This window comes from Cetorhinus maximus, chromosome 2 (genome assembly GCF_964194155.1).
Source record: "Cetorhinus maximus chromosome 2, sCetMax3.hap1.1, whole genome shotgun sequence".
NCBI classification, from domain to species: domain Eukaryota; kingdom Metazoa; phylum Chordata; class Chondrichthyes; order Lamniformes; family Cetorhinidae; genus Cetorhinus; species Cetorhinus maximus.
Window position 1 is genome coordinate 177,229,787 of NC_135880.1, and position 26,087 is coordinate 177,255,873.

Below are 26,087 nucleotides of genomic sequence, written 5' to 3' on the forward strand. Positions count from 1 at the left end.
TAGATAGACTGAAACTGATTTCTTGTGTCCTTGTGGTTCCATTGGAAGAGTGTCAATAACCAGAGGGCACAGATTTAAGATAAGTGGCAACATTTTTTTCAATGTAGCGAGTGACTTCCGTCAGTACTTCAGAGGGCAGGTATGGGTGTGGGACTGGAGTTACTTATAAGTCAGACTATAAAGGATGGCAGGTCTTCTTCCCTAAAGGATAAGAGCAAAGCAGTTCAGTTTTTATCAACAATCCAACAGTTTCATAGTCACTTTTACTGGCACCAGCTTTTCGTTTGCAGATTTTCTAAAACTGAATTCAAATTCACAAGCTGTAGTAGTAGGATTTGAACTCATACTCTCTGGATTATTAGTCCAAGCCTCTGGGTTGCCATTCAACCAGAAGCATCACCAAGGAAACACCATACCCTCTCAGGATCATACTATGGGGTGCCAGTTGCCAACCATTACATTGACCATTCTTCACCTGTGAGCCCTAACGGCTACCCAACAATGGGAACATCAACATTAAACCTTTACCCCCTTATCCACACTCAGGCATTGTTATGGCACTTTGAATCAGAGAATTGGTACAGCACAGAATAAGGCCATTAAGCCAATCGTGTCCATGCTGGCTCTCCTAAGGAGTGATTCACGGACTGCTACTCCCTCAGCCTCTCCCCACATTCTTCCTTTTCAAATATTTAGAATTTCAGTTGAAGAGTCATCAAGAGCACCAACCTTGGCCATCTTTTCCCCAACCCTATCCTCTGGCATCCCACCATCCCTCATCCTCTCCCAATCTAGGAGTGGCTAAGACCTGTTAAAGCATTTGTACTTTAACCTTAGCTAAGGCTAGCTGATGGAGCAGAAATTAGAGATCAGACCTGGGGCTTTAGCTACCCTACATAAATTCACTCACCACTGGGGTTGTTGGCTTTTTAATATTTTTCTATATTAAGGTTCAGGTACTTGCTGCTGTAACCTACTCAGCCAGCTGGGGACCTGGATGGCATTTTTAACTAAAAGTCTACAATTTGCTTGGCAGTTCAGAACTTGAATATTGCTGAAAAGAGAGACATATTGTCAAAGCTTTTTGTCTTGCACTCATCACTGGGATAAGGCAGGGGAAGTGGGACTAGGTAGAATGCGCTTTCAGAGAGCCAGTGTAGACTCGATGGGCTGAATGGTCTGCACTGTAAAGATCCTGTATCGTGACACTTGATCCTCTCAATCCCACAACTCACCCCTTGCAATCAAGGAAACTCCTGAGAGTGGCATAGAAGAGGGGGGAAAAAAAGGACCAATAACCTACATTTAACACAATTAAAGGACACGAGACACTTCACAATGGACAGGAATCAAACAAAATTTGACACCTAATCACATGAGATATTAGGGCAGGTGACCAAAAGCTTGGTAGGCTTTAAGGAACGTTTTAAAAGGAGCAGAGAGAGATCAAGGTCCGGAGAGGTTGAGAAGGAATTCCACATAAAGGGGAAAATGGTCTGGAGATTTCCTCTCTGATCTACCTGCTCCTTGGCACCGAAAGCAGTCCAGGAGATCACAAACCTAGATGGGTCTCTTGGACTCCATCTGACTGGAATGTCAAACTGGGATTTTGCTGATGGTCTTATGCGGTACAGGTTGCCACTTCCACGTTTCGTCATTTTCTAGTTACTGCTAATTATTTCTGTCACAGGGCGATGTGGAGCGATTCTGTCAAGAAGACGGGACATGGAACGGAACAGAAGCTTCCTGTCGGAGTGAGTAATTTTGGCCAGGAAGCGATGAGTTCGGAATATTAGCTGCCTATCCTGCGCTGAGCTAGAAATACTGATACTGACTGGCTAGATTCGGCCATTTTAACTTGTCAATCAATGACAAATGAATTGTAAAGTTATCATTTGCATTTGGGAGGCGAGGGGTTGTATCCCCTGGCTAGAGAGTCTAGAGTGAGGGGTCACAGTCTCAGGGTAAAGGTTCAGTCATTTAGGAATGAGATGAGGAGAAATTTCTTCACTTGGAGGGTTGTGAATCTTTGTTATTCTCTACCCAAGAGAGCTGTGGGTTTTTAATCATTGAGTACACTCAAGGCAGAGATCAATGGATTTCTGGACACCAAGAGATATGGAAATAGCACAGGAGGGTGGAGGTTGAGGTAGATCAGCCATGATTTTATTGATTGGCAGAGCAGGCCCGAGGGGATACATGACCAACTTGTGCTCCTATTTCTTATATTTTTACCATAACTGGCGAAGAATCTGCTCCCAATTGTGAATGGGGTTTCCATCACACTTATGTTGGAGTTACGGTGTCGTAGTGGGAACAGCATCATGGAATTGCTGGCCTGTTTTTTTTGCAAATTTGATGAACATCCCTCCTTCCGGGAATCTTTGTATATTTACAATTCACTGCAGAGTTCAATGGACGAATTAAAATGACTGACTCCAGTTGATTAACATCATCAGCCGGAATTTTCCAGCAACTCACGCCGATGGGATCTTCCAGTCCCGCCAAGGTGAACGGAGATTTCAGTGGCTCATCGGCCCCGCCACAGGGGATCCCACTGCAGGGGACAGGGAACTGGAAAATCCCGGCTATCATTCCCAGCCAGCAAAGGGAAGTCCACTAATATCCCGAATCAATTGATTTTAATTATTTATTTAAGGGGAATCCTTTGCAATAGGGGCTGGTTAGTTTAGATGGCTAGCGTGTGGTGCAGAATAGCACCAGGGTTCGATTCCTGCTCTGGCTGAGGTAGGCTTGGGACTTGCCTCCTCGCCCTGCCCTGTGAATGGAAGTCAATGGCAAACCGCCACTGACAAAAACAGCTCAGGGTGAAGTAATGACAGACAATGAGTCTTCAGGAAGAGCCCACATGATGTGATTGCATTATGAATAGTACCCACGTTTTGCAATAGAGATTTGTTTGATGTGGGCTTTAAAGCAAATTGTTGACATTCTCAAAAGTTAAAAAATTTAACAGCCCATTTTAGGAACTAAAAGCAACCCGTTGAAACATATTTATCCCTCGTAGCACAATGTATCAGCTAGGAGATGCAGTAAAGTCATGCTGTTTGCAACTTCCTCATTCACGTTTTCACTTACCCGTGCTTTGTACTTTGTACACAGCATCGACCATTATGTGAGCAATGTTTGATTATCCGTGGTTTCTTCTCCCTCTCTCTTCTCCCCAATGGGGGTGGGGAGGGGGGTGGGGTGGGGTGGGGAGGGGAGGGCAGGAGACGGCAGCCATGACACAGCAGAGATTGGAATGGTTTCAACTGAAGTGCAGCCCGGATTAACCTAGAAATGTCCGAATTTCTGGGTCCAGAGCTGCAATAATGGCTCTATTCAATTTTAAATTGTCATCGATGTATTCCTCAGAGGTTCCTATACAGGTCCTGCACCACAATTTTGCTGGAGAGTAACTGCCCAAGCCAGTACTGTCATCACATGGCTGGAACCTATCTAACTGAGTCCCATTCAAAAGCATGTTGCCCATTCGCGATTTCACGGGGATGTAACCTCCCACGAACGGCAGGACTTTCTGTATTTTCGCAATTTGGAACATTTGGCACAGCAAAAATAATCTATTTCATTCCCAGGGGATTCCCGCAGGAATAAAATTTCTTTCAAAAGCAAAATTTGTAGCAAACATATATCATATTAAATGTAGCCACTCGCCAGAAATGTATTGAAACTGGATTATTGTGCCCAGTTCTGGGCACCACATTTCCAGAAGGATTTGATAATGGCCCAAATCTTCCGGTCTCCGGATCGTCAGAGACCAGACGTGACCCCTGCCCCCCAAGATGTGCTTCAGGACCCTGTGGACATCCAGCACACTGACTCTGTGGGAATTGCCCGGGAAATTTGAACTTCTGATGGGCAATTCCCCTGCTCCCCACGACCCTCCGAAAAGGCCTCCAACTCGTAGAGTAGGAGACTTTGGTTGGTTCTGACTCATTTACCTGGATAGTTACCCAGGAAATGATAGATGGGAAAGTCCTAGTCACCTGCTGGATAACTATACAACTAACCCACCCCACCCCACCCTCCCAACCCGATCAGTCTAGCCCCCACCAATCAAGCAGCCCCTCTTGATTGGCACCACATCCATAAACATTCACTCCCTCCACCACCGACACACAGTAGCAGCAGTGTGTACCATCTACAGGATGCACTGCAGGAATTCACCAAAACTCCTTCAACAGCACCTTCCAAACCCACGACCACTACCATCTGGAAGGACAAGGGCAGCAGATACATGGGAACACCACCACCTGGAAGTTCCCCTCCAAGTCACTCACCATCCTGACTTGGAAATATATCGCCGTTCCTTCACTGTCGCTGGGTCAAAATCCTGGAACTCCCTCCCTAACAGCACTGTGGGTGTACCTACACAACATGGACTGCAGCGGTTCAAGAAGGCAGCTCACCACCACCACCTTCTCAAGGGTAATTAGGGATGGGTAATAAATGCTGGCCCAGCCAGCGATGCCTACATCCTGCGAAATAAATAGAAAAAAAACACCTGACTACCCCTCCAACCCCCCTCAACATTACTCCAATCCTACCTGACGAGCCTCCGACTTGACAATCCATCCAGACCTGACTTGATTACCCCCCGAGCCACCTATCCACTCCCCCATCTGCCACTCTGCCCACTTATCTCACCCACCTTACCCAGTTACACACCTACGCATTCGCTCATACACTCATTCACTAACGCACTGAAAAGCTGTTTAAATGTCCCAAAGTTTCTCAGTGTTAGTGAACACTTACCAGAGCACAGCAGCGAGTGCTGTAAAAAGGGGGCATGGCCTCTGTCTTCCCCCTGACAACCCAACGCTATGGGGAAGCAGTTCGACTGCTCCGCATTTCGGAAGAGTCCGGAATCGGACGACCCAGCCAGAAAAGTACAGCTCCATCATGGTGCAGAGAAGTAGGAGCGGAGCAGCAAACCAACAGTGACTGCCGCTCCTCAGAAGATTCGGGTCACTAGTGAGGGTCCAGAAAAGATTTACGGGAATGGTTCCAGGAACGAGAAACTTCAACTCCGTGAATAGATTGGAGACACTGGGAGCGTTCCCCTTAAGAGGAGAGAAAGTTGAGGGGACATTTAATAGAGGTATTCAAAATCATCAGGGGTCTGGACAGACTAGATAGAAACTTTTCCTGTTGGTGGAAGGGTTGTGAACCGGGAGATACTGATTTATGGTGATTGGCAAAAGAAGCAACACTGCTCCAGTGAAGCTAAACGCAAGCTTAAGAAATGTCAATCACCTCACCTTTCGATTAGGCACTTTGCAGCCTTCCGGACTCAACACTGAGTTCAACAATTTCAGACCGTAATCTGTGATCCATTTGGTTTCCTTTTCTTTGCCTGTTTTGGTTTCTTTTCCCCTCAGTCAGCAGTGCACCCACTCTCGCCTCACCTTTTGTTTCTTTGTTTCTTGCTCCATCCTCAGGTCCTTTGGCCCTGGAAGACTAACTCTTCTGTCATTCAGCTCTCCTGTCTTCCATCCTATCACAGAGCTTCCTTTTGTTCTTGTCCCGCCCACCCATTGCTCGAAAGCTGTTAAATCTCTTACTCGGAAGGTAAAAACTGGGAAATAAGAGTACCGGTCCAAACTGGTCTTGTATACCTTAAAATGGAACACCAGTAAAAACTGGGAAATAAGAGCACTGCTCCGAACTGTTTTTTTTTCCTTCTGGGTAACATTTCCCAGTTCTGACAAAAGGTCACAAACCTGAAACGTTAACTTTGTTTCTCTCCACAGATGCTGACATAACCGGCTGAGTGTTTCCAGCATTTTCTGTCTTTATTTTCACTAAAAAAATCAGATTATCTGGCCATTGATCACATGAGTGCTGTTGAAGCTTTCAGTGTGCAAACTGGCATTTCCTACCTTTCAACAGTGACTACAATTCAAAAATACTTCATTAACTGTCAAGGGCAATGGGACATCCTGAAGTCATGATGGACGTTATATTCGTGCCAGTCTTCCTTTATGTATTTGACCTGCTAATAGCAGGATTTTGTCTTTCATTCAAGGAATCATATGTGAACCACACTCACTTGTCGACAATGCAGTGTCTGTTGGAGCTGGAGATACGTATATGAGTAACATCACCTTTGTTTGTAACCTTGGTTACCGTCTAGTTGGGCCTCTGAACATCACCTGCCTCGCTAATAAAACATGGAGCCAACCTCTTCCTCGCTGTGAGGGTAATTAACGTACTCACATTCTACAACTCCTCCTTATCTACCCTTGAACTAGAATGCCTCATATGTAAAGCAGAGACACTCAATTTAAGTACAGCAGCTTGTCAGGGTTGCCAAACTCAAAGTGAATCGAAACACATATTTCATTCAATAAGCAACTTAGCCACCTTGACTGTCCAGTTATGTACCACCTCACTCAACTTATGGCCAATAGTCAGTGCACGATCAGATGCTTGACAAAGATTCACTACATATTGATTTATTAATGCGTGAAGGGAAATGTTCAAAGTAAACTGGTCACAACAGCAATGACGAGTTAGGAGATGGTGGTATAATAGTAATGCCACTGTGTTAGTAATCTAGAGGCCAAGGTTAATGCTGTGGGGGCATGTGTTTAAATCCCACCAAAGCAGCTGGTGGAATTTAAATCCAATTAATTTTTTTTTTTAAATCTGGAATTGAAAGCTAGTCTCAGTAATGGTGACCATGAAACTGTCAATTAAAACCCATTCTGTTCCCTAATGCCTTTTAGGGTAGGAAACCTGCCATCCTTACCTGGTCTGGCCGACTCGAGACCCACAGTAATGTGGTTCACTCTTAACCGTCCTTTGAAATGGCCTCGCAAGTCACTCAATTCAAGGGTAATTAGGGATGGGCAACAAATGCTGGCCTTGCCAGCAACACCGAAACCCCAGGAAAGAATAAAAAATACAAAACAATGAGCACTGAACACTTTTTTAAACTTGCACCCTTGTTATCAGAAAAATAATTTTTAGCAGTTAGGAGTCCATTTTGTGCATCATACATTTATCCACAGGCGAGGGAACTCTGCACAGGAAGCAGAAGCCTAGATATACCGAAGCTCATTTAAATATTAATTTATTGGGTGGGAAATTCCCACTCATTTTGTTTCCCAAGTTGCTGGTGTGCATGATACCCAATCATAAATGCAGCAGTGTGAATTGCTCGTCCCCACTATTCCCAGGGCCAGAATCTTCGGGTCGGCGTGTGGGACGGGCCCCGCACGCCGACTCGTGAAATGCGCATGGTGATGTCGGGCATGTGTCCCAATGTCACCGCGCGTCATTCAGATATTCAGTTCGGCGGGCATGCACCGGAGTCGGCTGCGCGCCCGCCGAACTGTCAAAGGCCTATTAAGGCCATTTAAATACCAATTAAAGTAATTAACAGAGCTGCCCGTCCAACCTTAAGGTTGGCGGGGGGCAGGCGAAGAGCCCAGGCGGCCTTCGCATTTATCATGAAACCTCATCCACGGGCGGGATGAGCTTTCATGAAGGCTTTATAAATTGAATAAAACTTTTTATTAAAGTTCATTGACATGTCCAACTTCATTCCCTTCATTGATGTGCTGACCAATTTTGAGCTTTCACAATGAAAAATGAGAAGTCACATACACTCACTACGCCCTTGATTATTTTCCTTCTTTCATGTTGCCTCAGGAAGTGATTGGATTGTTCCTTCCCCTGTGCAACTTCCTTTCTGCGCTTGAGACTGATTTTATCACATTTTTTAAATTCTGTTTAATTTGAAGTTGCTCTTGCCAACAGCGATTGGAAATATTGAAGGAGTAGCAATGTGACACTACGCTAGGGGTTTAGAAATTTAAAAATTTCAAACTTTTAAATAAGATGGAAGAAAATGGATGGAACAACTTCCAGAACAACTTCCATGTGTTGGATTGATGGTGTTGTAATGCTCACAGGTTGCCCCATTCAATTTCCAAATCTGGTATTGTGCTTGTACCCATATAAGTGTGCTATCACCTCACTTTTCCTGATCCTAAGGAAAATATAGGCTGGGAATTGCCCTATTTGAACTTGGGTCTCACACATATTTTTAAAAACTGGAAGATGAAATAACATAATGAAAAAGTAGCTTTAGTTATGATATCTGATCCCTAAATATTACCAAAGGCCTGTAAAAGCTTTCTAAATGTCACTCTTGAGTAAATATAGGGAAGAATTTTGCCATCAGCGTGCAGGGGGCGGGCCCAACAAGCCAATGCGTAAAATGACACGCGATGACATCGGGCATGTGTCCTGACGTCGTCGCGCGTCATTTTGATATTTTGTTCGGCGGGCATGCGCCAGAGGCAGCTGCACGCCCACCGAACTGTCAACGACCTATTAAGGCGGTTAGAAAGGTAATTAAACTTGCTAGGAGCACCGCCCGTCTAACCTTAAGGTTGGCGGGGGGCAGGCGAAGAGCCCAGGCGGCCTTCGCGTTTTTCAGGAAACCTCATCCACGGGCGAGATGAGGTTTCCTGAAGCTTTTATAAAATGAAAAAATAAATTTTCCTCACTTCACAAACATGTCCCAGCTCATGTGACACTATCACATGAGGGGACATGTTTAAATAAATTTTTACTTTATTTATTTAAAAGTTTTCAAATCCATTCAATCTTCCCGAGGCAGGGAGATTGCTGCACTCTTTCGCCCCAACTCCCCCCGCCCGCACAGGTAGTGCTGCGCTACCCGCCGTGCGTTACGGCTGGGCAGCCTTTAATTGGCCCGCCCCATAAAATGGCGCTCAGCCAATCGCGGGCGGCAATTGGCTCCGTCCCCACCCGCTCCTACAGAGCCCGCCCACCATAGGAAAAATTCTCCCCATAGTGCCACACCTTAAGTAATTTATCTATTACTGCTCAGAAAGCCTTATCTTTGCAAAGCTCCAGATAAAATTCACTAAAATGAAAACCACAGACTATTCAAAGCACCAGTTGCCAGGGGCCAAATAATTGTTCGCGTATCCATGGGGTCAAGTCAGAAAATCTGCCAATCGTTTGTACAGAAAATGGCTTGACCTCCCCCTCGAGCAGACTCGCACCCAATCAGCTGAACATTCATCAGAACATCGCACAGTGAACTTTGTATTATCCGGCACTACCAACCGGAACCTTCTAGTAACCAGAGTTTCTGGCAGCTCGCCTTTTGTCTAAAAACTGGTCACTTTCAGTGTTCAGATAATGCATTTCTTAAAGAAAGTTAATAACAATAACATTAGATTGTAAATCTGTAGCAGTTGTCCTTAGGCTGTGCATCGAACTTATTAAATTATTGGGTCAGTTTTGGTTACTGTGCCTGAGCAAATCGACACCGCTTGGAGCAACTGATAGCTTGACTTTTTTTAAAAGCCTGTTTGATGGTCATGGTGTCAATTGTGGTATCACCCTAGTCTTCAGTGGTGGTGATTTTTACTGTGATGCCCTGCTGTGCTGGGACCCTTGACTGCCCAGCTACTTCCCCTTGCCCCTCACTCCATCAAAGACAGAGTAGCACCTTGCCTTGTATCTGGGGTAATGTAATTGCCCGTTAACCCGCATTTTTGATTAACCAGCACCACCCATTCCCTGAGTTTGCCAGATAATAGAGATTTTGAGTATTGCTGACAAAAGAGAAATGTTGAAGCTTTGCAGACAGAAAGAACATGTACACTGCTCCTGTTTCATCTAAACTAAATAAGTGTCAGCCATTCGCTGACTCATTCGTCAGGGTGGTGCCTTGATCAATCAGGGTCAAGCTGCCTGGTTTAAATTTCAAATAATGCTTTGCATTAGCTAGGGAGACTCGTAAAAGGATCAAGAACGAGGGGGCACACATTTAAAGTGATTTGCAAAAGAAATGTGACGTGAGAAAAAACTTTTTCACATAACAAGTGGTTTGGGTCTGGAATGCACTGCCTGGAAGTGTGGTGGAGTCAGGTTCAATCGAGGAATTCAAGAGGACATTAGATGATTATTTGATTATTTGCATAGAGACAATGCGCAAGGGTACGGGGAAAAGGCAGGGCAATGGCACTAGGTCATAATGCTCATTTGGATAGCCGGTGCAAACATGATGGGCTGAATGGCCTCCTTCTGTGCCATCAAGATTCTGTGATTGAGTTAACTGTCAGTCACCACCATTGGTGTATTCTCCATGGCAATGCCACTTACCAACCAATCAGCACTCTCTTCATATACAGTATAAATTGTTGTTTTCTTCCTTTTATTGGTATTCTTGCAAGTGTCCTGATGAGTGCAAAATGAAAAGCTTAGACATGTCTCTTTTCTAAGCTATGGTGATAAAGCTTTAAAGAGAATTCTGAATAAAAATAGAAAACCATAAAATAAATGTTTTTTATAAATACTCACACAGAAAGTTGATGTGAACCGGTAATCTAATTCGCTCGACCCTGAGAGTTCTCCATTTTATTCCCAACGTTTCAACATGTTATGTGCTCATTTCAGATTATCCCTCTTGATACATATGGGTGGTAATATTTACTAAACTGAAATAGGTTACACCTATCAGGAAAGGGGCTGTTTTTTTACGGAAAAGAGGGGTGATCTGATAGAGATCTTTAAAATGATGAATGGGATTGATGGTTTACATGTTGAGGCGATGTTTCCACTATGGGCGAGAACAGAATTAAAGGCCTTAAATACAAGATAGTCACTAATAAAATCAATCAGGAATTCATGAGCAACTTCTTAACCTAGAGAGTAGATAGAATGTGGAATATTGAGATGGATAGAATGGATACATTTAAGGGGGAAGCGAGGTAGGTACATGAAAAAAAAGACTTGCATTTATATAGTACTTTACACAACCACCGGGCATCTCAGCATGCTTTACAGCCAATGAAGTACTTTCAAAATGTAAACAGAAAATGCTGGAAAAGCTCAGCCGGTCTGGCAGCATCTGTGGAGAGAGAGACAGAGTCAATGTTTCGAGTCCATATAACTCCTCCTTTCAGATTTCTGGCATCCATTACTAGTAGGAAACATGACAGCACAGCAAGATCCCACTAACAGCAGTGTGATAATGACCAGATAATCTGTTTTATCATTTTATTTTTACATCTCCATCAGTGCAGCAAGTTCTCAGCACTGCACGAGAATGTCAGCCTTGATTTTTGTGCTCAAGTCCTGGAGTGGGACTTGAACCCAGAACCTTATGATTTGGAGGTGTGAGTGCTAGCCACTGAGCCACAGCTAAGGGGGAAAGGAATAGAAGGTTATGCTGATAAAGTGAGATGAAGTAAAATGGGAGGCGGTATGTATGAAACGTGGACCTGTTGAGCCAAATGGCCTGTTTCTGTGTTTTACATTCTATATAGTTCTAGGTCAAATCCCTCTTGTTCTTTCTCAGAGGTGTTGTGCAATGCACCATCTTCACCCCCAAATGGACAAGTTCACTACAACACCCTTGAAGTTGGTCAAACGGTTGAATTCTATTGTGATGAAGGCTACGATGTTGAAGGGACATCTTCCGCTGAATGTATGGCCAATGGGAGCTGGAGTCAACCTGTACCTGTGTGTAGAGGTGAGCATGATCCTATCCCACCTACCTTTCATTTTCACTCGACACTCTGCAAAAAACATCTCATGCATTCACAATCTCAACCACAGTATCACGAGATCACCTTGCAGAGAGTCATAGAGCACAGAAAGAGGCCATTCGGCCAACTGTGCCTGTGCTGATTCTTTGAAAGAGCTATCCAATTAGTCCCAATCTCCGATAATAAAAGCAAAACACTGGATGCTGGAAATCTGAAACAACAGCAGACAATGCTGGAAAAACTCAGCAGGTCTAGCAGCATCTGTGGAGAGAGAAACAGAGTTAACGTTTCGAGTCCATAGGACTCTTCTTCGGAGCTAAAGAAAAGTAGAAATGCGATGAAATTCTGTGAATGTGATGAATGGGATGAAGTCCTATTCATCTGCTCTTTCCCCCATAGTCCTGTAAATTTGATGGGGGTCAACACTAATTCAACTGGTACACAGTCGACTAAAAACCTTTGCTTTTACGCTGATTACAATGATTGGGGCATTATAGGACGGTTTGAAATGACTCCAATGTGTTCTGTTTAAACAGGAAAACATTGTGCTGCTCCTCCCAACATGCCAGAGGGGGCTGTCCTTACAGACACAGTTTTCTATGTGAACCAGAAGGTCACCATTCAGTGCCAGAGAGGTTATCAACTACATGGAAACTCAGTCATTATGTGTCATGCCAACCAGACATGGAGTCCAGTCACTGCCTATTGTGAGAGTAAGTACAGAGAAGTGATGTAAAAACAGAAAATACTGGAAGAATCTCAGCAGGTCTGGCAGCGTCTGTGGAGAGAGAAACAAAGTTAACGTTTCAAGTCTAGAGCTCTGAAGAAGAGTCAGACAGACTCGAAACGTTAACTCTGTTTCTCTCTCCACAGACGCTGCCAGACCTGCTGAGTTTTTCCAGCATTTTCTGATTTTACTTCGGATTTTCAGCATCTGCAGTATTTTGCTTTGATCTACAGAAATGTGATGTCATTTTCCTAATGTAGTGTGAGGGACTGGTTATTGGAAATCTGTATTAGAACAGCTGAACAGGTTAGGTGTTAGAGGGATAGATATATACTTAAATCATAGAATCATACAGCACAGAAAGAAGCCATTCGGCCCATCGTGCCTGTGCTAGCTCTTTGAAAGAGCTATCCAATTAGCCCCACTCTCCCCTTCCCCCTCACACTCTTTCCCCATGACCCTGCAAATTTTTCTCCCTCAAGAATTATCCAATTCCCGATTGAATCTGCTTCCACCTCCAGTGCATTCCAGACTTCTCTGAAAAGCCTTTCCTCATTTGCCTCCTCCAGCCCTACTACTCTCTGAGATATCTGCATTCCTCTCATTCTCTCCTCTTCCTCATTCCCAATTTTAATTGCTCCACCACTGGTGGGCGTATCTACGGCTATCAAGGCCCCAAGGTCTGGAATTCCCTCCCTAACTCTAACCTCCTTTAAGCACTCTTTAATACCTCCATGACCAAGCTTTTGGTCATCTGTCCTAAATGGCCTCATGTGATTATTTTATTTTTGTTCCTGGGAAGTGGGCATCACTGGCTAAACCAGTATTTATTGCCTATCTCTAATTGCCCTTGAGAAGGATATGCTGAGAGGATGAGATTTTTTTTTTATTCATTCATGGGATGTGGGCTTCGCTGGCTGGGCCAGCATTTATTGCCCATCCAAGTTGCCCTTGAGAAAGTGGTGGTGAGCTGCCTTCCTGAACCGCTGCAGTCCATGTGGTATAGGTACATCCACAGTGCTGTTAGGGAGGGAGTTCCAGGATTTTGACCCAGTGACAGTGAAGGAACGGCAATATATTTCCAAGTCAGGATGGTGAATGGTAGTGGTCATGGGTTTGGAAGGTGCTCTCAAAGGAGCACTGGTGAATTCCTGCAGTGCATCCTGTAGATGGTACACACTGCTGCCACTGTGTCAGTGTCAGAGGGAGTGAATGTTTATGGATGGGGTGCCAATCAAGTAGGCTGCTTTGTCCTGGATGGTTCAAGCTTCTTGAGTGTTCTAGGAGCTACACTCATACAGGCAAGTGGGGAGTATTCCATCACACTCCTGACTTGTGCCTTGTAGACGGTGGACAGGCTTTGTGGTGTCAGGAGGTGAATTACTCACTGCAGGATTCCTAGCCTCTGACCCGCTCTTGTAGCCAGACTATTTATATGGCTAGTCCAGCTCAGTTTCTGGTCAATGGTAACCTCCAGGATGTTGATAGTGGGGGGTTCAGTGATGGTAATACCATTGAACATCAAGGGGCGATGGTTAGATTCTCTTTTGTTGGAGATGGTCATTGCCTGGCACTTGTGTGGCGCAAATGTTACTTGCCACTTGTCAGCTCAAGCCTGGATATTGTTCAGGTCTTGCTGCATTTGGACATGGACTGCTTCAGTATCTGAAGAGTCCTGAGTGGTGCTAAACATTGTGCAATCATCAGCAAACATCCCCACTTCTGATCTTATGATGGAAGGAAGATCATTGATGAAGCAACTGAAGATGGTTGGGCCGAGGACATTACCCTGAGGAATTCCTGCAGTGATGTCCTGGAGCTGAGATGACTGACCTCCAACAACCACAACCATCTCCCTTTGTGCCAGGTATGACTCCAACCCGCGAAGAGTTTTCCCCCTGATTCCCATTGACTCCAGTTTTGCTAGGATTCCTTGATGCCACACTCGGTCAAATGGGGCCTTGATGTCAAGGGCAGTCACTCTCGCCTCACCTCTGGAGTTCAGCTCTTTTGTTCATGTTTGAATCAAGGCTGTAATGTGGTCAGGAGCTGAGTGGCCCTGGCGGAACCCAAACTGGGCATCAGTGAGCAGGTATTGCTAAGTAAGTGCTTGGTAGCACTATTGATGACCTCTTCCATTATTTTACTGATGATCGAGAATAGACTGATGGGGCAGTAATTGGCCAGGTTGGATTTGTCCTGCATTTTGTGTACAGGACATACCTGGGCAAATTTTCCACATAGCCGGGTAGATGCCAGTGCTGTAGCTGTACTGGAACAGCTTGGCTAGGGGCGCGGCAAGTTCTGAATATTGATTCTATGACGGGAACCATTGACATAATTTCAGCATCTAGAATCATCAAATAGTTACAGCAGAGAAGAAGACCATTTGGCCCATCATGTCTATGCAGGCCATCTAAAAGAGCAATGTAATTCATTCCACTGCACCCCCGCTGCCCCACCACCTGACCCTTTGCTCCGTAGCCCTGCAGATTTTTCCCATCAAGGTGCTGAATTTTTACGGACCACTGCAGGCGGAAGACAGGCAGGTGGACACATACATTAGGGTGTCATGCCAACTATGGCAAGCCACTGCCACAATTTTATGAGCAGCAGAGGAGGTGTCAGGTGGGCCACCCATGCCACCCACCCATGGCCAAATTGAGACCCTTAAGTGGGCAATTAATATCCTGCTGCTGCTCCGATTTAACAGGCGGTAGGAGAGGCCGATGCCCAATGTGTAACCCAGCAGGATTAACCCTTCAGCTTGTTGGTCAGTGGAAAGAGGGAGGGGTGTACCTCTTTCCCACTCGCCTATACCAATCAGAGAGCCCCCCTCCCCCGACATTTCTACCTCCTTACACCCGCCCTCAACCCCCACCCAGCACAACATGCACCCCACACCAACCCTGCGCCAGCTGCTGCCATCCCAACCCAGTGAGACTCGGACTTACCTGGGTTTGGGGGCATCCATGAATCCACTTCCTCTCGGGCCTCCTGCAATACCAGCAGCGTCCACTGATTATGCTGTGGTGCAGAAGAACTGCTGGCTTCTGATTGGCTGGCAGCTCTATGCAGCGGGGTTTGCTCCTGGAGATGGACGGCCTTGTAACTAATGTAAGGGCCATTGCCTGCAAAGTTAAAGCCCAACTAGCCAGCCAAGGAAAGGCAGGTCCGTCCCCAAAATGTTGATTGGGGAGCAGGGAGCCTACCCATGATGGGTAATCCAGCCCCGTGTTTGAATATGTCTCAATTCACAAGCAGTGCATTCCAGATCCTAACCACTCACAGCATAAAAAGGTTTCCCCTCATGTTGCCATTGGTTCTTTTGCCAATCATCTTAAATTGATGACCTCTACAAACAGTTTCTCCCTTTCTGCTCTGTCCAGACTCCCCGTATGCTCTATCAAGTCTCCTCTCAAACTTGTCTTCTGCAAGGAGAACAATCCTAGCTTCTCCAACCTATCCATGGAACTGGAGTCCCTCATCTCTGGAACCATACTTGCGAATTGTTTCTACACCCTTTCTGAAGCCTTCACATCCTTCCTGAAGCGCAGTGCCCAGAACTGGTCACAATAGTCCATTTGGAGTTGAGCCAGAGTTTTATAAAACGCTCATTATATACTCCTTATTTTTGTACTCCACCTCTCATTATGAAACCCAGGATCCCTAATGCCTTTTTTTTTTTACTACTCCTGCCACCGTCAAGAAGCTGTGTACATATACCCACCACCTCCCCACCCCCCACAACTGCCACCAACCTCTCCGCCCCAACCCACCCCCCAACCCCTGTCCCCTGGTCTCTGTTCTATTCCTCCGTTCACTGTTCTTATGATGAACAACTGCAGTTGCTAATGTTAAAATTGGCAAGCAAGCAATGCCACGTCATCATTGCCCGTAAATCCTGTTACTACTTTCTCACATCCTATTATAAGTGATAATGGTATTCTGTGAACTGCTGGGGGAATTGACAGAATCCCAAAACAGATTGGTGATACGGGGAAGTTCTTAGATAAAAGCTTTCTTGAAGCACAGTATGGTTGATATTTGCGGGACTCTTGAGAGTTGTGATTTAATTGTGTGATATCGCCACTTTGTTCTCATCAAGCCAACTCTGTGTGAGTAACATAAGAAAATGCAAACTAGGAGCAGGAGTAGGCCATTTGGCCCCTCGAGCCTGCTCAGCCATTCAATGAGATCATGACTGATCTGATTGTCGCCTGAAATCCACTTTCTTGTCTGTCCCCGATATCGATACCACCCCAGCCTGTTCATTACCTGTAAAACCTATGGGGCAGAATTTTCTGGCTGGTGGGTGGGCACATCCCAATCTCCGGCGGGCGGGGAGCCGATCCCTGCCAGCGAAGTGGGCCGCAATGCCATTTTACGTGGGTGGGCCAATTAAGGCCCGCCCAGCGTTACGTCTGGCGGGAAGAGCTATGCGCTCTCTGTGCGGGCAAGGGGGAATTCCCTAAAAGCGATCTCCCTGAGGCTGCACTTAGCCTCAGGGAGATCGCTTCCACTTTGAAAAAGATTAAAATGAAATAAAAAATTCCCTAACATGTCCCCCTCATGCGACAATGTCACATGAGATGGGACATGTTCATAATTTACACTATAACTTTATTAAACTTTTTAAAACCCTGCATGAAACCTCATCCTGCCAGTGGATGAGGTTTCATGTTTTATCTGTTTGCCGCCAGGGCTCCTGGCCTGCCCATCAACCTTAAGGTTGGACGGGTCGGTAAACTAAGTGCTTTAATTGATCTGTCAATGGCCTCAATTGGCCATTGACAGGTCGGCGGGCGCACAGTTGATTTTGCTGCGGGCTCGCCTTCCTCAAAATTTAAATGGGGCGGGAACCCCCGACATCATCATGCGTCACTTTACACGTCGGCGAGCGGGCCCCGCCCCCTGCTCGTCGCCGGCAAAATTCTGCCCATGAATTTTAACAGGACTCTGCTCGTCCAGGGAGAAGTGATCAGATTTGGTGAATGGACCACCGTACTGGAGGCCCCAGTGTCCACTAGATATTCCCCCAAACGGTCTGTACCTTGATGTTCACACGTGGCCTGCCCCATTCATCATGGGTGAGCGGGCACAGGTATTTGGGCTGGGCGCAGCCCCGTCACTGCAGTGGGGGCCAGACGTGCGAGATCCTCTGTTGTGCACTGCAGTGTCCAGCTTCCCTTGATCTCTGCCTACCTGCTGCAATGCGGCCACTAGGAGTTTCACTGGGCCTTCTACCTCCTCTTTCTCTACCTCTACCACCCAAGGTTTTGACCACCAGAAACCCTCGTATCCTGGTTTCCCCCCTTGTGGGAACCTGCACTCTTTACTCCATGTCCTGTTTTCCCACAGTTGAAACATGCCTGGGATCTGCCCACAATTCCCACCCCCACCCCCCACACCTATTCAATTCCCTTTCACTAACACACAACTTCCCCTTTTGATTATTTTCTTCCCTTCAGTCGGATTTGAAAGCCCAAGTAAGCTCCTTTAACATGCCCACCTCCGTATTTGTATTGTCCCCAGGGTCAAAGCATGATTAAGCCCTCGCTCTGATCCACAGCAAACTGTTGGCCACTATGGTCCTCAGCCAATTATTCCTGGGAGCCCCTATTAAATCCGCGCATATTAGATTTCCCCCAGTCACTCTCAAGTATACGGGCCACAATCTATCTGCAAAATCATCTGGCACCTCACCTGCTAGCCGTCTCATCTGCTCAACCTTGAAGAAAGGGCTACCATGTCCAATGCCACTAAAATCTCTTCTTTCAGACCATCCGTGGTTTTCCCCCCTCCATCCCCCACCTCCCTCTAATTTAATGGTTACCGGCAGACTCTGATCCAACTCCTTGTTTGGGGAGAACAGTCTCAGTTTCTTCATTTCATCATCGTTGCAGTTATTGATGCCACCTACCGGTTCTACATCGGCAAAGTGGACAGAGGCGTCTCCTCCATGCTTCAGTTTAGCACGCTAGTCAGCATTTCTTGCAGCTAGAGGCATGTATATGGGAGCACAGCATCATTGGGCAACGGTGCTGGACCACCATCTGCCGGGAGTACGCCGAGCTTCTGCTGTCGCAGGAAACATGTCGGTCTGGGTCACCCCCCCATGCCTGGGGAGCTGGCCAACCCTCACTATACTGGGTCCCATCGTTGGGCTCCTTTTCCTCCTCATCCCAGTCTTCCCCAGATTCTCCCAGCACCATGAGACAAGCCATACCCCTGGCTCTGAATAATGCTTAGGATGTTTTCGCACATTTTCTCGTTACAGGCCCCGTGATCAGCCTCTTCATACCCCTGACTCTGAACTACGCTATATGTCACCTTCCTCTGCCCTTGTAGGCTCTCTGTAGGTTCCTGGCACTTTCCTCGCAATGACCATGGCACTGCCTCTTACATTCTATACCCTGTACATTGTAAGTACTCCACTGTATTTCGTGCCATTTCTTCCTGCATTTCCTTTCCTGTCTTTCATCACTTAAACCTTTTGTCACCCAGTTCACCGCAGCCTCTCTGTCACTAGCCCGACTCTCCAATTTCCTTTTCTCCTCTTCTAGCTGCCTAACTCTCTCCACGAGAATGTGGTTTTGTTTTTGTAAACACAGTAGCCAAATCGCCTTCTCTTTCTGTCTTTTATGGTCGCCTGTCTTTTATGCCACCTTCTCCGACAGATTTTCAGAGTGAATCATTTCTCGCACCTGTGGTCAGAAATGTTTACTTTGCTGGACACGTACGTGGAAATCCTATCCTCCATCGAGAGTTTCTTGCCTTTGGCCTTGTTCGTCATTTTATTCCTGGCCTTAAGGTCCTGCTGCAATTGCCAAGATCTGTTAGAGATTCTGTACCCTTCTTCCTTACAGTGGTTGTTGGACCTCAGGATTACGAGGACAGAATGCACGCAGCCAACAGGGTTCGGCTCAACCTCAGATTCATTCGTTTATTGAACTCTCAAAATCACAGTACAAACCCCTTTACAATTTGACTGAAAGTCACAATCACCCACACAGTTGGACGCTTCTAATGTTGATTGTGGGCCTGGATCTGGAGATGACCGGTCCCCGTCCTCCTTCTCCTGACTGCTGTCTCCGCACTTCAAGGTTGTCCCTATTTTATACTATTCAAGTCACACGATCACACACCTGGGCCTCAGGTGTAGAGCCTGTTAACATTCCGATGGATTGCCCAACTCTTCGCACCCCTTTACCCTGGCCCTTTCAGTGTCCTGAGCTATGCAGAACAGCAAGGGCATTGACAATTCTCCTGCTTACGCAGCTGAAGGATAATATGATTTCTCTCCCACTGTAAGGAGCGCTTAGCTCATAGCTTATTCAGGTGTAAATGCTCCTTTCATTCTCAAAACAGGAACTGCTCCCAATTCGTAATTACAGTGAACCCCTGACATTGTCCCGTCTCTAAATCAATCATGAGTCAATTAGCTTATTCCCTCAGTCTGTCGAGATTAACTGTTTCATGTCCTTTGGTACACACTGTTGCCACTGTGCATCGGTGGTGGGAGGGAGTGAAAGTTTATGGGTGTGGTGCCAATCAAATAGGCTACTTTGTCCTGGATGGTGTCCAGCCTCTTCAGTGTTGTGGGAGCTGCACTCAACCAGGCAAGTGGGCAGTATTTCATCGCACTCCTGACTTGTGCCTTGTAGATGGTGGACAGGCTTTGGGGAGTCAGGAGGTGAGTTACTCGTTGCAGGATTCCTAGCCTCTGACCCGCTCTTGTAGCCACAGTATTTATTCTGTGTATTTGTGTAGATACTTCAACTTGATCAGGGAGCGTTCCACTGAGACAATATCCTCTCACAGCCATCCACAGTCCTGCCAGAATGTCCCACACCCAGGAAACAGAATGTGTGACAAACAGTCCGTAGTTCACTTGACAAAGGAAGTCTTATTGTTATATCCTCCAGGTTGTCCCGTTGTCTGTGTGGGTACTAGGGAATGTGAGTTACTCTAAAACAATAACAAAGAAAGAATGTGCATTTATGTAGCACCTTTCACAACTACAGGACGCTTGAAGTCCCAGACTATAAAGTGCCTTTGAAGTGCAGCCGGAATATTTTTTGAATGGTGAAAGACTGGGAAATGTTTGCATTCAGAGGGACCTGTGTGTCCTTGAAGTGGAATAAGAGAAAGCTAACATGCAGCTACAGCAAGCAATTAAGAAGGCAAATGATATGTTAGCTTCTGTTTTAAAGGAATTGGAGTAGAAGAGTAAATAAATCTTTTTGCAATTGTACAGGGTATTGGCGAGGCCACACCTGGGGTGCCGTGTGCACTTTTGGTCTCCTTATCTAAGGAAGAACATACTTGCCCTAAAGAGAGCGCAGTGAAGGTTCGTTAGACTGGTTCAAGGGATGAGGAGATTGTCCTGTGAAGAGAGATTGAGTAAATGGGCCTATATTCTCTGGAGTTTAGAAGAATGAGAGATGATCTCATTGAAAGATATAAAACCCTTAAAGGGCTTGACAGGGTAGATGCTAAGGAAACATATCCCCTGTTTGGGGAATCTAAAACATGGAGTCACAGTCTCAGAATAAGGGGTTGGCCATATTGGACTGAGGTGAGGAGATATTCCTTCACTCGAAGAGCTGAGAATCTTTGGAATTCTCTACCCCAGAGAGCTGTGGATGCTCAGTCATTGAGTATGTTCAAGACAGAGATATTTAGGCTCCTTTTTTATACTTGGGGAATTATGAAATATGTGAGTAGTGCAGGAATGTGGAGTTGAACTCGAAGATTAGTCATGATCTTATTGAATGGTAGATCAGGCTTGAAGAGCCAAGTGGCCTACTCCAGCTCTTAATTCTAATGTTAGTACGTTGCAAGATGGGGAAATGCATCAGCCAATTTGTGCACAGAAAGCTCCCACCAAACAGCAATGAAATAAATGACCAGATCATTTTTTTTAGTGACATTAATTGAGACGCAGGGTTTTCCTACTGGAGTAATCAGTGTCGCTAAAGTCGAGACATATAGGAAGGGGGAATTACATCCCCACAGACCAGAATGTGTTGTCCACCACGTATTGTGGAAGGGACCTTAGTTTCTGTGGTGTGCAGCCTGGGATCTATTGACTTGGAATCATATCTTGAGTATTTGCTTTTGTGGTGTTTCCATTACAGAATGGTGGGCTTGGGGAGGGATGCGGATGGGGTGGGAAGTGTTGGGAACCAGTATAACTCTCAGTCATGGTCCCAATCTGAAAGTTTATGTAAAACATACTGGAAAACAGCAATTTTTGATAATTAATTGATAATTTTTGGTAACTCGGTTCGCTGTGTCGCAGTGTAATAGTCCACACAGGACCGACACAGTTTCCAATCATTCTTTACCTCAGTGAGCACAAAAACAAAACACATGAAAGGTGTTCCAAAACCTGAAGAGTCACCCTTTTGTTTCACACAACACTTGTAGAGCTCTTTAATCTCTTTGCAATTTGGTGATATTCTTGGTGAAATTACGGTACCAGTTGCTTCCCTTGTGACATAACAGTATTTTGTAAATAACTAATAGCTACAAAAGCAACCAATTTAAGATAATCAGTCAAGCTCGTAACCTGGCTCATTTATGCTTGCTAGAAGCGAAATACATTCATACGCAGGAACCCATTCTCTGCAAACAAAAGGAATATGTTCAAGCCTTGTGTCTTTCTTAAATTATCTGGAAGCTTGGGGAGCCTATAGTTCCCCATGGCTTTCTCCATGGTAGCGACTCAGCCAATCAGAGTTGATTTGCCAATCAATCCGCACCCTTTTTTCTCCTGTAGTATAAATTGTTGTGATCGTTTGAAATTTTGCATTCTTGTGTTTGTCCTGATGAGTGCAAGATGCAAAGCTTTGTCTCCGTTTTCAGCAATACTTTGAAAGCTATAATTTCTCTTTTTTTTTTCTCTTTGTCAAAGAAATATCTTGCGGAGCACCAGTTCAAGTGAAAAATGCATTTGTCCGAGGAGCGTTTCATCATGTGGGAGACATAGCAATGTACTCCTGCTACAGCGGATACATGCTGGAAGGGTCAAGGGCAAGTAGCTGCCTGGAGAATGGAACTTGGAGCACGCCTCCCATTTGCAGAGGTACTGAAAGATCACAAATTTGACCCAACTGCAGAGTGCAAGTTAGTTGGCGTTAATTATTGCACAGTTATACTCATTTTTTTTCTCTCTCTCTCACTTTTTTACCCCTACTCCCCTAAAGGCACTGCCTCATCTGGAATAACACTTCCATGAATGCCGCAGTCACCCACCGGTACTAGCGGCCTTGCTGGATGGTTTGATTTCCAGTGTCTGCAGGCTCTTCCATCACAGGAGACTTCACAATTGATCCAAATCTTGCCAATCACTCATCTTTATTCATGTTTAAAATACCGTAAATCACGGCATATAAGTCAACCCAGCGCATAAGAAGACCCCATTTTTCCAGCCCCAAAAGTCATGGCATCGCATAAGATCAATGTGCAAGGTGACATCCCACCGCCCCCCACCCGCCACCCCCCCCCCCAAACCCCCGTCTCTAAAGCCATGACATGCTATACTCACATTCGTAGTCAGCCTCCGTTTTTCACCCCACAAATGCATGTTTTACTTCTCAGCACCTCATAACTAGGTGCAAATGAATCAAGCAGGTGGTATGGGTTGTGTCGTGAAAATGCACGGGGGTTTAAGACATGCCTACTCTTTTTGTCGGATGCTGATGATGTTTGAAAATGGCGACCTCCCACACCCCCACTCTGGCAGTTCATCACACTTTTGGAGGAGTTTTTCAAGGCTAATGTCGACTTTTACATGCCAACATCTATCGTAAATCAATAAATATTTTATCATTGCAAAACAGGCCAGCTCATACTCTTGGCGAGTACACAGGGGGTGTTAGCCTGGACTATGTGTTCAAGTCTCCACTTTTAAAGCACTCCTTCAATGCTATTTCTGTGACCAAGCCTTTGGTTACCTGCCCTAATATCTCCTTACATGACTTGGTGACAAATTTTGCTTGATATTCGCTCTTGTGAAGCACCTTCTTGTGTTGTTATACCACATTAAAAGGTGCTATATAAATGCAATGGTATTGTTGCTCTGGAAGCTTTGTTGCTTAGGTGCTGCAATGGAAATTTAAACTGAGATTACAAGAGACTGGTAAGTGAGGGGGAAATACAAAACAACTGGCACATTGCTACTCACCATTGTTTTAGTTTATAGGCTGTGGAAGTTAAAAATTAAAAAAAACCTGAGTTCTAACAAGGAAGTTGCTTCAGTTTTATTTTACCTCAGAAACAGTGGAAGCATGTTCACCCAACACCATGACGGAATCAAGAGTTTCCTGTCTCTCTCACCCTGCTGAGAATGGAAGCAGAGGGATCTTTGTTAAGCCTGAATCCTTTATTCCTCAACTAAAGTCAGGTGAAATGACCAGTGAATCTGACTTTGCGATGTTGATTGAGGGGTAGATATTGCCCCCGGGCATTGCCATGGGATCTTTTACACCTACCTGAGAGGACAGATAAGACCTTGGTTTAACACTTCATGTGACAGAGGCAGCACCTCCAACAGAGCAGTACTCCCACTATACAGGCACTAGGAGCATTAGGCTGGATCATAAGCACAAGTGTCAGGAGTGGGGCTTGAACCCAGGGCCTTCCAACACAGAGATAAGAGCACTACCCACTTAGGCACAGCTAATATCAATTCAAACAGTGCCTGTCCTGGTGGGAAGGCAGACAGCATCTCCTGGAATCTGAATTTAGTTTAACATCTTATGTATTACTGAAAAAAAATGAGACATTTGTTGTCAAAGCTTTTCGTCTTACACTCATCGGGAACAACTTGCAAGGATACGAAATAATTGTTCCCTTTACATTTGGTATTCTTGCAAATTGTCCTGATGAGTGCAAGATGAAAAGCTTTGACAACAAGTCTCTTGTCTCCGCAATACTCAAGTTCTGTATTATTAAAATTTTATTTGAAAGATGGATTGTTTAACATCATTAGAGTCACATTCTTAACTATTGAACAATAATCCCCTGAATCTGGTGCCATATAGACACTACATAGAATCATTGATTGATTTATGGCACAGATTGAGGCCATTCAGCCTGTTGTGTCTGTGCCTGCCAATTAAAGAGGAATTCCATCTTCCAGCTCTTGGTCTTTAGCTTTGCAGGTTACGGCACTTCAAGTGCATATCCAAGTATTTTTTAAATGTTATGAGGTTTTTTGCCTCTCTCACCCTTTCAGACAATGAGTTCCAGACCCTCACCACTTTGAGTGAAAAAATTACTCCTCAACTCCCCTCTAATCCTTTCACCAATTATTTTAAATCTATGGCCCCTGGTTATTGACCTCTCTGCTAATGGGATCAGGTCCTTCTTATCCACTCTATCTAGCCCCCTCATAATTTTAAATCTCCCCTCAATCAATTTGAAAGAAAACAACCCCAGTCTATTCAATCTTTCTTCATAGGAAAACATTTCCGTTCTTCATAAATCTCCTCTGTGCCCTCTCTAGTGCAATCACATCCTTCCTGAAGTATGGTAACCGGAACTGTGGACATCACTCGAGCTATACAGTTCAAGCAGAACCCTGCTCTTATATTCTGTACCTTAGCTAATAAAGGAAAGTATCCATGTGCCTTCTTAACCACCTTGTCAACCACCTTGTTTACCTATCCTGTTACCTTCAGGGATCTATGGACATGCACTTCAAGGTCCCTCTGTTCCTCTATACTTCTCACAATTATACCATTTATTGTGTACTACTTTGTCTTGTTTCTCCTCCCTAGTGCATTACCTCATACTCCTCCGGATTGAATTCCATTTGCTACTTTTCCGCCAACCTGACCAATTCATTGATATCATCCTGCAGTCTACAACTTTCTTCCTCTCTATCAACCACATAGCCAATTTTTGTATTGTCTGCAAACTTCTTAATCATGGCCCCTAAAATTAATTTTAAATCATTGATATATACATGAAAAGTAAGGGCCCTGGTATTGAGGCCTACAGAACCACACTGGAAACAGCCTTCCAATCACAAAAACACCCATCAATCATTACCTGTTGCTTCCTGTCACCAATTTTGGATCCAACTTGCCACTTGCCATTGGATTCTGTTGGCTCTTACTTTTCTCACCAGTCTGTCATGTGGGACCTTGTCAAAAGCCTTATCTATGTAGGGAGAAATGGTGGTATAGTCATAACATCACTAGGCTCCCAGGCTAATGCTCTGGGGACACGGATTCAAATCACACTGGAATTGAAAACCACTCTCATTAATGGTGACCAGGAAATTGTTGTCACAAAAATCCATCTGGTTCACTAATGCCCTTTAGGGAGGGAAATATGCCATCTTTACCTGGTCTGGCCAACATGTGACTCCAAACACACACCCAAATGGCTGGCTCTTAACCACCCTCTGAAATAGTGTGGCAAGTCACTCCGTTCAAGGGCAATTAGGGATGGGCAAAAAATGCAGGCCTTGCCAGCAGTGCTATATCCCATGAAAGAATAAAAAAAAAGAGTACATCAAACACATTCCCCTCATCAACCTTCCCTTTACAACTTTGAACAGCTCAATCAAGTTACTTCGTTCCCTTAATACATCCATGTTGATCGTCCTTGGTGCCTTTTTAAATGACAATTTATGCTTTTTTTTAATTATTCATTCACCGGGATGTGGGCTTCGCTGGCTGGGCCAGCATTTATTGCCCATCCCTAATTGCCCTTGAGAAAGTGGTGGTGAGCTGCCTTCTTGAACCGCTGCAGTCCTTGTGGTGTAGGTACAC

At 45.2% G+C, this 26,087-nt stretch overlaps 1 protein-coding gene across 1 annotated transcript in view; it reads left to right on the forward strand.

Moving 5' to 3' along the window:
- svep1 (sushi, von Willebrand factor type A, EGF and pentraxin domain containing 1) overlaps positions 1-26,087 on the forward strand; it is a 229,044-nt gene that overhangs the window by 181,729 nt on the left and 21,228 nt on the right. Inside the window, exons 41-44 of the mRNA XM_078529199.1 lie at positions 1,691-1,754; positions 11,378-11,551; positions 12,104-12,280; positions 22,217-22,387. Coding sequence (XP_078385325.1) covers positions 1,691-1,754; positions 11,378-11,551; positions 12,104-12,280; positions 22,217-22,387 — 586 coding nt within the window. The remainder of the gene's footprint in view (positions 1-1,690; positions 1,755-11,377; positions 11,552-12,103; positions 12,281-22,216; positions 22,388-26,087) is intronic.